Source organism: Opisthocomus hoazin, chromosome 9 (genome assembly GCF_030867145.1).
Source record: "Opisthocomus hoazin isolate bOpiHoa1 chromosome 9, bOpiHoa1.hap1, whole genome shotgun sequence".
Lineage (NCBI taxonomy): Eukaryota > Metazoa > Chordata > Aves > Opisthocomiformes > Opisthocomidae > Opisthocomus > Opisthocomus hoazin.
In genome coordinates this window covers 24,481,082-24,493,832 of record NC_134422.1, presented here as the reverse complement: position 1 = coordinate 24,493,832, position 12,751 = coordinate 24,481,082, and the positions used below count along the sequence as shown (strand labels likewise).

The 12,751-nt window shown below is 42.5% G+C and overlaps 1 protein-coding gene across 3 annotated transcripts in view; it reads right to left on the bottom strand.

Moving 5' to 3' along the window:
- The window catches only part of MAP3K20 (mitogen-activated protein kinase kinase kinase 20), a 96,451-nt gene that overhangs the window by 78,682 nt on the left and 5,018 nt on the right, over window positions 1-12,751 (bottom strand). For all 3 annotated transcript variants that reach the window (XM_075431196.1, XM_075431197.1, XM_075431195.1), the window contains exon 2: window positions 10,889-11,078. In XM_075431196.1, the coding sequence (XP_075287311.1) occupies window positions 10,889-11,047 (159 nt within the window). In that variant the 5' untranslated portion in view covers window positions 11,048-11,078. The remainder of the gene's footprint in view (window positions 1-10,888; window positions 11,079-12,751) is intronic.

Here is a 12,751-nt window from a genome sequence, read left to right as displayed (position 1 = left end):
GAAATACAGATCTTAAAAGACAAACAAAGCAGCTGCCCTAGTCTTTGAAATGGGTCTGCGGGTTTTTTCTTTCCCAAAAAGGGAACTCAGGTCACAGTTTCAAGGCAATGACCATGTCACTAGAGCTAACAGCCGATGCCAGCGTCGTTACAGAATCAAGTGTCACTTGCCCTGAATTTCTTGAGCCAGGCACCCTGTTAGTGCTGTTACTCCATGTCTCGTAACAGGCTGGGAATCTCTCCCTTCTCACATATAGCACAGAAACACAGTAATGAAAAGGCAGGAGGTTCCACACTGCATATTTCAAATTTATTAAGTAACAACAGTATGCTTGTTTACCGCAGGAGGACTGAGATTTATTCTCAGTCAGTGAAAAATCGCAGGACTCTTTCCAGAATTGTAGCGCTAACAGGGAAGTGGTTTGCAATGGGAACAGAGTAAACCACTTGGGACACGGTGCCAGAAACCACATTACTGCCAACTTCTGCACAGGACAGATGAGACACTGGCTTGGAGAGAAGACTTTATTATAAAGACTTTGGTACAAATACATACACAACCGAAAAAGCAAACATTAAGAGCAGAACTCGGTCCTATCGAGTGGGGTTCTGGATCCTGTACTTGCCTTTAGGGCCCTCACAGACTCTTACAATGGGTACTGAAATGGCGACATCCAAAAGGAAGAGCAATTCAACAGCCTGGAATTTCATCCATCTGTTGCTACATACTTACATCACACGCAGCACCTCAGCATACACAGACACATCGCAAAGAGGTCACAGTAAAAAGCCTTTTCTTGGTTTAGGAGCTTAAATGTACACAGTTCACCAAAACGCAAAACTACCAATGACTTCTTATAAGCCATCATCTTTGACAGGACTGCCTCAAATACATACGACATTACTAAAATTAAGGTTACTACATGATTAGACAAAAGTGATTTCTGTGCTTCCCCCTCTAACTGCATGCAGGCATGCACTACACTTTATCTGCTCTGCGATTCTTCCAAGGAAAAGGAAAAGATATCCTCTTGGAAAATGTCACTCACACACTCAAGGGTGCAGCAGCTAGATTATTTCAACAAGTTTCCAGAACAACCACCTACTCACCTCTCCTGTTCTGCCTCTGCCAGATAAAAAAATGACAGAGGGCCTCAGCTTTCGTTGAAAAGCCGACACCCGCCCAGCCTGCATGCCTGCCTTTTGTTTTTTCCACCTTCCAAAGATGAACCGCAAAGCTACTGCATTTTGTCTTCCTGTGTCTACCGATAGCTTCCTTCTCCTACAGCAGCTCAAGGGTTTTTACAAGCCACGCTTATTTTTGCTGCGGCTACTGGAAACTCACATGCCCGATACACAAAACCACAGCGATTTGGTCGGGTGTGTATCACGACACTATTTTTTCTCTCCCCTGCTTACAACATTTAGTTGTAAGGAACCTCAGTTTTCAGAAGTTTTGGAGCAAAATTAATAAGCAACCAGAGGCAGAAGAAGTGGAAGACCTGTGGCACTGCCCCCTCCCAGTGACACCCGGGGGCCAGGCACTACTGCGCCGAGGAGGTGCGGCCGCAGGGGGACCCCGCTGTGCGCAAGAGGCTGCCCCGCGCCCCAGCACCAGGCACCCGAGCTGCAGGGGGGACCGAGGAGGCACAGAAATGGCCGCTGTTACTCCAGTCGCCCAGTCTCCCAGTGGAGCTGGCTTTCTTAAATGGAAATTATGCAGAATGCAGATTCACTAAACATTAATCTAATAAATGAACATGTATTTGCGAATAGGATTCTTCCCCAGTAGCTGAACTATAACAGATGAAACACATTTAAAAAGACAAACAGGGCAGTTTGGAGGCAGCTGGATCAGAAGAGCAGCTCCATATTTGCCCTTATTGCCCTCATCTCCCCAGTGTGTTAGCAAAATTAACTGAGTATGAGAGAAAGAGTTAACACTGCAGCTGTTCTCTGGGCTCCTCTGCAGTCTCCAGCTAACATAAACAGGTCTGAATGCTTCCTTGTGACTGTTTATATTGTCCTCTTAAAAAGGAAACTTTCTCTATCAGCACCTTAATAAGTGGCAATAGGTAAATGTGAATTAACTTTTACAGTCTTACTGGCATCATTACAATTAAAAAGATTGATTTTGATGCTTCGCATAAATTCAGGATATGTATTTTTTTTCAACTTTGTTTTCAAGGCAATCTTGTGCCCCAGACCCTTATCCAGCTCATGTGCAGCCAGTCAAAAATTTAGGACAAAAAAAAAAAAACCCGAAGGTCATGTCTAGTTCTACTGAGTGTTTTACTGCCTTCTTAAGAGGGTGGTTCCATTGCTATCATGTGTGTAGCCAGTAGTTTGGAGTCCCCAACCAAAGATTCTGGCCCCTGTGCTCAGCTTGGAATACCCCTGTGAAAAACGGCCTCCAGGAAAGCGATGGTCTCAGACTCAGATCACATCAACTCCTGCACAGAACCCCAACTTCACCTGAACCATCACAGAGGCGTGCAACAAGCCAGAAACTGTGTTAGATTCAAACAATACTTCTACACACCTCAACAGCAATTTTGGTATTATCAGAAACAATAATTTGTCCTTCCATATGCTGCAGTGAGTGTAAATTATTTAATTAGAGTCCCCAGGGACTGCAACACCAACAGATGTCAATGCAGGTCACAGACATACAAATTGTCAGCTGTCTCCAAAAGCACTCCAGACTCAAACATGCAATCTCTTACCACACTCTACAGCTACCACTAGTTCTCGCCTGCCATGTGATTTTGTACTGTAATCTTGTTTTAAGAAAACTATATAGTTGGATAAATGTAGAGATAAGACTAACTTGAACCAATCCTCAACTGCTTGAGCCTGCAACAACCTAGAACGCTACCTTGAGAGAAAAGGATCTCTTCCGTATCCACGAGATTTCTACAGCAGAGCTTCAGGACAGCTTCAACATCCAAAAATACCATTTTGCCATTGATCACTTCAACAGAAGCTTGGGGTCAGAGAATGTCGTGGGAGGGGAAACAAAAGAGCTGCCATTTGATGTCAAGGGCTGCTGGCATGGAGAAATAAGCAACACAACCTCTCCTCCAAATTATAAATAATAACTGGGCCGGTATGAAAACAAAACAGAAAAGGGAGAAACATATCTAGAGAAAAAAAAAAACAAAACAACACAGCTAGGAAAAATACCCTTATTTGCAGCAGAGTATCTACTGGCAACTTGAGCAACCCACTGTCAAACAAAAATTTGCAGCAGATTGACAATACTTTTAAGATAATATACAATGGAATTAAACTAATTATGAAACTAAAGAATATTTAATAATATCCTAACAGGCTGCATATTGTGGATAGCAACAAGGATAAGAATGAGTGTTTTCTAAACAATCAGAGATAAATTTTCTATTCTAAACATTTATTCATAATTTGTAGGAAACTGGCATAAAAACTTGTTCACCTGCAGATATTGCACCTTCTGAACAAAAACAAAATTAAAGACAATTGAGGTAAAAGGGTTCAAAATTCACAGAGATATTCCTAACGCAGGGATCAGGCACACAGTAAGTCCCTGTGCCACAACCAAGCTATGGCAACTGTACACGTATTCCTGAGCAGCAGCACATGCAAGATAATTTTGCTTCACGCTGACAAAGTTTAGGGCAGTTCGAGAGAGTCAAGCAAAAGGAAGCAACAGACAAGTCTGGTGCATCTTAGCTTATTAATTTATCTGTATATCAAGTTTGTTTATGTAGTAACTGTTCAAAGCTGCCCACCAGCCATCAGAAGGACACGTGCACTTAACCCTTCACAATTCAGTACAAAAGCTGGGTGTTTAGCTGATAAAAAAAAGATAGGGTAACTTCTTAAATATGGCTACAGCAAGATTCCCAGCACCTGTGAAATTGTTTTTCATTTATTGTAAGCTATGTTGACAACGCTGACACTCACTATGTCTCAACTGACCCAAACTAACTTTTGAAGCCACAGATTGCCAGACTGGGCCCTGACATGCCAGTTTCATTGAAGCTGATGTCTAAATCAAATTAAGACAAAATTGGCTTGATTTAAAAGAATGTATATACACAAGCCTGTGTAAGTAAGAATCTCAAATTACGCTGGTCAAAAAAACTCAGTAAGCCACACAACTCGTACTACAAATACTCCTTATTTACATGAAGCAACCCTGAAAGACGCTACTCATCTAATGAAGAACTTGGTATGAAAATGTTTAAATACACAAGTAAAAAAATCCACTACTATAAAATGTAACAAAATACAGACAAATATGTTTCTATGCCTGGACTGCTGAGATCATTTTGGTGAGCAGAGACACAGACGAATGAAGTTTCTTCTTAAAACAGACAAAATGAAACTAAAGCCCATTCTTATCATAGAATCATAGAATAGAATCATTAAGGTTGGAAAAGACCTCTAAGATCATCGAGTCCAACCATCAACCCAACATCACCATGCCTGCTAAACCATGTCCCGAAGTGCCACATCTACACGTTTTTTGAACCCAGGGATGGTGACTCCACCACCTCCCTGGGCAGCCTGTTCCAATGCCTGACCATTCTTTCAGTAAAGAAATTTTTCCTAATATCCAATCTAAACCTCTGCTGATGCAACTTGAGGCCATTGCCTCTCATCTTATCGCTAGTTACTTAGGAGAACAGACCAACACCTGCCTCACTATAACCTCCTTTCAGGTGGCTGTAGAGAGCGATAAGGTCTCCCCTCAGCCTCTTCTCCAGACTGAACAACCTCAGTTCTCTCAGCTGCTCCTCCTAAGACTTGCTCTCTAGACACTTCACCACTCATTCCCTTCTCTGGACATGCTCCAGCACCTCAATGTCCTTCTTGTAGTGAGGGGATCAAAACTGAACATAGTACTCGAGGTGCAGTCTCACCAGTGCCAAGTATAGGGGCACGATCACTTCCCTACTCCTGCTGGCCACACTATTCCCAGTACAGTTATTCTTCCCAAGAATAATTGTAGTCTGGCAATGCTACATCATCTTTCATTATACAGGTATCTCCCAAATACCAGTGGGGTTTTGATACAATTTTTGTTGCAACACACATGCCACTCAACACTTACAACAGTTTTATCTAAAGCATCCACTAAGAAAATCTAAGGCAGTGACTTTCTTGACACCTGAAAACATGACATTCATTTACAAAATAAAGTCCTCCAGAAAATGTATCTTGAATGAAAGCCAAAAGCAGGGCAAACTCAAAAGCAGTCTGAGATTTATTGCAGAACTCTGTCTTATCCAAAACAATTTATTCTGCAAGATACAGAATACACGACAGCTGGAGCATCTGAACCCCTTTTGACAACTTCCACAGACAAGAAAAGGTACCAAGTACCCTCTTGATACCTTTTCCAAATACACTAGCCAGCACCAAGAGGACTGCTCTAAGCCATTTCCTTTAACAAAATGTAAAAAAGAAATAGAAAGCCCTGCAAAACAACCACTCTATAAAACAGAAACAAAGACATTTTAAGACACCTCTCTGGTATAATAAATACAGTTTTACTTCCATTTAGCTGTTAACAAGATAACAGGATTTCTTTAAATTAATATGGGGCTGGAAGGATTCCCATGAGATCACGTACTCTAGGGATATACAACCTTTCTTTTTTTGTGAACTCTAATTTTCCAATATAGGCGCAGAACATGTCTGGAAAGTTCACATATTTTACTCCCTACACCTTACTTACCTTTATATAGCACACTCTCTAAGCTCTCCCTCACCATTCATTAGCAATAACACAAGCACCAAAGGACCATGGGTTGGAAACACGGGGTTTGTCACCCCCTACTCCAAGCTGGAATCAGGCAAATCCAGACATTTCCTGGCAGATGTTACCTTGAATCACTCTCCATTCTTGCCGACTCAGACATGAGAGGCTTAAGGGAGTAAGAGCTCCTAGAAAGAGTTAATAAAAAACATCAAAATTGCCCTTCATTACAGCCAAGTCCCAGTGTGGAGAGTCATTCAAGGCTGGCACCCAAGCACCCATACCAGCTATAAACTGCAAGCAAAAAGAACATCTACTATTTTTAGTCCTGTCAGCGCTAAGTATCAGTTTCAGTTTGGTTTGGTTTGTTTTGCTCTACTTTACTGTGTTGTTTTTCTCTTGTTACTCTTGAAAGTCATTCCCAGTCCTTACTCTCACGACCCACATTAAACTGACCACAGGCTTTCTTTTAGGACTACAAACATGAGTGAGGTAAGCCCAGTGACATGCATGTGGTTAATACTTCACTCATCCCCATCAGAAGGTACAGCTACAATCCATGTTTTCTGGACAGTCCCTTCCAGAAATGGATATAAAAAAGTGAACAAGTTGCATTACATTTCATATGAAAAGTTTTATGAAGCATTAAAAGATCCCCTAAAGCTTATTGCACATGTATTACACACAAGAAAACCCGACAATATAAAATTTATTTCCATGGTAGTCAGACTTCCAGCAACACAGCAACAAAACTAGTAAAAACATGTTTTTATTTTTAAGTCTCATAAAACTCAAATGCATTGCACAGACATGACTGAACAAAGCATGCAATACTCAATTTAGCATCTTGTATCCACAAGTTACTTCTGGTGAACTAACAGACCTATTTCCCAGCAAGATTACAGTTACATTTTACTGCACTTTTTTCCACCCCTCTCCTGCAGCTTGCACAGACCACTGCCAGCATTTTGAAGGAATCCATGAACAGCTGTACTGCGTGAAACCAAACAAACTTCTACCTAAGTAGCAAGGTTGTAACAGCTGAAGCAAGCAAATCAGATGCAACACTGCTGTCCATCAACAGCACCGAGACAGTTCATGGATCACAGAGTACTTCCAAACAGCAGTGACATTAAAATTAAATTCAAATTTCAGGTAAAATTCCAGCAGTAATAAATCTCCAGGTGAAGAACCACACTCCACATCAGACGCCAGCTGCCAAAAAACAGCCACCAAAAGCACAGCCTTCAAAAGCAGTGACAAATAATGGGTGAACTTCAGAGATGTACAGGCAATCGAAGGAGGTGAGTGCTATTCAGTGAAAAGCTAACATGGAAAGCCATAAAAAAAAAAGCTGTAACACTTCACTCCAGCAGTCATCTGCTCAAGGTAATGGAGTTAAAAGAACTGCTAGCAATTTGCAGAATAAGGCCTTTGGGCCCATTCTCTTCCATCGCTTTCAGTGGGAGCCAAATTATGGGCTTCTCTAATAATTCATATAAATCATTCACAAAAACACCAAATAACTTCCTGAATATGCACACAATTATCACTTAGGGCAAAAGGAGCAAGCACACATCCTACTATAGGAGGCATTTCTACTCCCCCCACATGCATCATAAACATCACACTGATAGTTTGATTTTCCATAAAACAATTCACAAGGAATTCCTGTTCCTTGCTTAAAACCTAAAACTGCTGAAGTGCTTGGACTAGACAGTAAAACAATAATTTAATTTTGGTTTTGCTGTTATTTAATCACTCATGACACACTCCTATGGTTTACTTACTCAGCAGAAGTCTGGTCCAGAGTTTCAGATCTGATACTCTAATCAAGGCCTTGCAGCACATTTATTTTTCTCAGCACACCTATTTAGCTGTATTCTACTCACATAAACATACAGCTCTTCCCGTACAGTCGCATTTTACTGCTTGTCTGTAAAAAGTTAATGCCTTCCAGAGGTCTTCCCATTTCTCACATTTTAAAGAGTTTTGAAGAAATCTGCCTGAGCAACACCCTTCCAAATATCTGTAAGTTTTTCTGAGCACATATTTTAGTATGATATGCTGCTATATACTGGAACAAAAATTGCCTTGTTTCACATGTTAGAACTTGTTAGCCACTTGGCTAATATAAAGCTTTCAAGATCTGCTCGTTTTGATTGGCTTGTTTAATAAAGTGAAATACAGATACAAGATATTTGCAGAATGATACCACAGCTCTATTGACTTGGTTTGTGTCCTTGGACTTGGGTAGCATGAAATTCCTCTGAGCAAGCTTCTCCCAAACTCTCCTCTGTTTTCTGTTTAATCAGTTGTTATGGATTATTGGCAGCAGTTAACAGAAATACAAGACAATCAGTCATGAAGTTAAAAGGACATTTCCTTTCAAATAAACCAGAAAGGGTAACAATTAGTTCTCTGGGCTAAATGCAAACAATCCAAATCTCTACTAAACACACATACATTACAGCTATGGCGAGTTATTTTTCTATTGCTATCAGAAAAGCCATTGATCCGCCATGACTTTCAGCACAGTTCAGTCACAGACGTTCATTATTGTCATCGCTACAGATAAACATACTGCATACTATGTATGTAAAGAGACTGACAGCCCTTACGGCCAGAGGAGATCTTTAGGCCACCAAGGTTGGCCTCCTGTACATCACAGGCCACGATACTTCAGAAAGCTGCTCTTGTGTTGAGCTCAACAACTTGACAAAAACAACTGTCCAAAAAGACATCTCAATGTGAAGACATGACGAGATGGAAAGGATTCTCCATCTTCGCTCCTTCCCTTTGTAGTCTGTTCCAGGCGTTACTCATCCTCACTCCTTATAATTTGTGCTTTATTTCCCATTCTAATTTGTCTGGCTTCAGATTGCAACCATTAGCTCTTGGTAAAACTTTTTGCACTAGATTAAACACGGCCAGCATTTTCTCCATATGAAAATGTAATTTTTGTAAACAAGCTCTTATCTTATTTTTTAATTCTCTAGGGTTTTTGACAGACAAGTTCTGGCAAAACTTGCTAGACTTCTCCAAGGTATCACCACTTGCCTCTCTGCTGCCTCCCCAGAAAACTTCAAAAAAAAGGTGCCCACACCAAGCTGCTCCCAGCTATAACCTATCTTGTTAGTTAAAGCTACAAATGATGACCAATCTGAAGGAAAATAAACAGTTTTGTGCTGGAAGGCACTTGCTCCCCTTCTGTCAACTCATCCTGATGGATGATGTCCATCACTCCCTTCCAACGCACACCCCCCCACAGCCCCCCTATTTTGCACTCCTTGAGTGTTTTGCAGTCCCCCTTAGGCTGCCCCTCCAGTCGTTTACATTCTTTCAAACACAACAGAACCAGGCCTGCACCTACTGCCTAACACCAATTTCCCCAGTATCAAGTATCAAGACAAAGGATGCCTCTTTCTTACAAATGACTTGATTCTCATTTGAATATGCAGGGCATTAACCTAATTTACCTAACAGCACCACGATATAAACGCTTAACGAGTTGCAAGTCTTCATTAATTTCTAAATAAATCCTTAAATTATACTAAATTCTTTCCATCATATGGTTTCCTTTTCCTAGCGTGCAACCTGTGTTCCTCATTACAAGCTGAATACTGTATTTGGCTGTTTTAAAAAAAAATATTTTTGTTGAATGGTCCAACTCTGTCAAGCAATATATATGACTGTCCTCTGTTTTCCATTATTTCCCATTCCACTAAGGTTTATCCCATGACAAGACATAGTAATATAATTTCTAAATTTTCTTTCAAAAATGCTTGAAGTACCTAGCAACAGGTCTAGCACAGACTCCTGTGTAATCCCACCAGAAACACACCTATTCAACAAAGATACTTCACTGACTACTACTGAGATCTGCCAGCCAGCTGATTTTTAAGGAGCACATTACTGATACTGCATAGCACCGATTTTACTTGTCTTTGTATATCTTCTGAGATTAGCAAATAGAAGAAATAAAAAGAACAGTACAAACTGACAGTGGACAGAAGGTGTACATCTCCTACCATCCTGAAAAATCATGAGATCCTTCCACATTATTTTAGACAGCAACTTGCTTCATCATGATCAAACATGCTTATCACACCACTAAGCATGACATAATCACGCTAACTTGGCTGCTGCAACAGTGGATGAACCCTGGTGTCTGACTACTAAGCATATTATCCCTAGCACTGCTCTGCTGTCCTCCAGTTTACAACTGTCTCCCTAAAATACTTTGACAATATTGTACACAAGTTAGATATAGTCATGCTGGAGCAGAGGTCCAGTAACTGTGCTGTCCATCACTACACCGACGTGTCCTCCCTGCTGCATCAGCGGTGGTGACCAGCAGGCAGACTGGAGTGCTGCAATGACCACATACACTGTGTCTCTGCTGGGACTGTACAAAGCTTAGGTAAACCTAAAAATCTCTTTTAAGCAAAAACTGAAACCAGCTGTAGTCAGTAAAGGTGCAGTAAGTTAATTCTGCTTTTTGATTGCCAAGGACCTGTCCGCCTTTCCAAGTGCACAGGACGCCACGAGGGAAGGTGACTGGTAGAACGGTTAGGCTTAAACCTCGCTGCAAGATGAGACCAAGCTGAAGTGCAGCTATGGCTAACTCTGAGCTAGTGGAGCTCAGGATCAAAACCTCCAGCAGGCAGCGAAGAGACAACGCCGAGCAACACACACTAAGCCTATTGAGAACATACAGACGCAAACCACAGCACTTAAGAGACCAGATGTACAGAGAAGAAAACAGAAGCAGGCAAAGAGTGAACACTACCTCTTCCTATCTAGCAACATGCCCAGTGGTATCAAAGCGAAATTACTAGCTCCACTGGTGCAGCCAGCTTACCTCCTCCTCAGGGTCAGGGCAGAGAGGAGTTGGTAAACAAGAAAAGTAGGGGAGGACAGTAAAGAAACAGTAAAATAATAATGCTTTAAATCAGAGACACCCTTGGCTGGGGCCCCCTCAGTACGTCTGTATTATAACATCATCCAGCTATGGCCTTTTGTAATTAAACAAACAAGAAGCCCAAGGTAGTTTACCTCTATTACCTAGACGATGGAAGACACTAGAAAAGAATTTCTGTCCTCGTTTCCACAGCAAAGTGAATTAAAAGTAAACTCTTACCTCTTTTTCTATTTTGAGCAGCTTCTTTACAGCCACCTCCTTGTCCTGAGAAATCCATCGGGCTCGGTAGACACTCCCGAAACTTCCTCCACCGCAGTTCTCGAAAAACTGCAAGTCATCAAATCTAATTTGCACAAATGAAGCACTGGTAGACGACATCTCATAATGACAAAATATACCACAGCAAAACCTGCGAAGAGAAAAGCTTTCATTAACATATACGCTCTGTGGATTTACAGACTTCCTTACGCACGTTTAGACACCCCAAAACCAGTCGCCATAAACACGCTACAGTAAAATCCACGGGGCACAGGAGGAAAAGAGCCTGGGAACCTGCACTTCAACAGGCTGTGCAAATGTTTGCATAACTTGCACCAGCTATTAGAAGAAGGTGGGAGACAGAAATGACTAAAAATATTCCTCAGAGCGATACTGACGTTTCCTGGACACCTTGGAGTGGGCTCTGCGAGAGGCAGGCGCGTCGCTGCCTTCCCGGACGCAAGCGAAGCGTGCCGGCGGAGGGGACGCGCGCTCTCCGTGCCGAGCTTGCCTAGGCGCTCAGGCATGCCCAGCACGCCGGCCCTCCCTCTGCCCGGCCGCGCAGGCGGCCTCCCGGCAGGCGGGTACCGCGCCTCGGCACGCACCACGCGCGTTGCCGGCGCTCGCGGCGAGGCAGGGGTGCTCCGCGCAAGGATGTGGAAAAAACCTGGCCGCGGCAAACGTCTCTTCCTGAGTGACTCAGTTCTGTTCGCATGTTGTAACAAAGCGCAAGTACAGGGTAATTCATCTGGGTTACAATATCTGAAATTCTGCGGCCTGTGCCAAGACCGGTGTCGGCAGTTTCAAGAGATGATCCCACGTCTGCTGCCAGGGGAACAGAACGTCCTTCTTGGAGATTTCACAGTGATAAAGCTTGTGCCCGTAGCGAATTTCAAGAAACATTATCACCTAAATGCATGAACAATGACGAATTTTAGGCGTATTTTTTTGATGGTGTAAGATCAGGAAGCCTCGGGTCCTTAGTGGGACTGCAGGACACGGCATCCTCCAGAACCACCAGCAAGCCTGCTGCGGGATCGTTTCAGACGCAGTAGTTTAGGCAAAGTAGTTTTCATTGCCAGCAAAAGTTACTATACTTGCAATTAATGAAAGTAAACTTCTTAGCATAAAACAAAAGAAACGGGTTTGAATAAAACAAGCCAAAAAAAGATACAGAGGTTTTGGGTTGCTGGTGGAAATTACACCTCCTATTATATTGGTCTAACTACAGTACCAAAACACACTGTGTCTTCTGGGAGCCTCCAATCCACAGGGCTTTTTGAGATGGAATCCACACATTATGTGTTGTCCAGGGCTGGGAAATGCACCTGTAATACACCTAGCTGTGCCGACTGCCAAAATCCCTTCAGCCCAGTCCCTCCTGTAACAAACACAGAGACATACTTTCCCCTCTGGATCTCCTGATTGTGCAACTACTCTGATTAAAATTTTGAGATATCATTTGACCATAAATTTCTGGCACTATTTGGTTGCAGCTATTCTCTAAATGAGAGATGAAGACACCAGCATTTTCTACATATTGTGTGAGATAACACACAGCCTTTTCTGAAACTGCCTGCTTCAGTTTATGTCTCTTCACCACCCATAAGGGTAAAGGCAAGCGCTGACCAGACCATGACAACTTTCCTGCTGAAAGAAGGCACCACGATTAGGAGGGAGCAGGCTTCAAGCACACCTTTCGCTGACAGCCAGCCTGCAAAGCTCCCAGTGACAGAACACGAACGCTCTTTCACCACCTCTGCAAGTCGGAGCAGGGGCTACCCATGGGACATGAAATAAAGCCCATCCATCCAGTACGCTGCC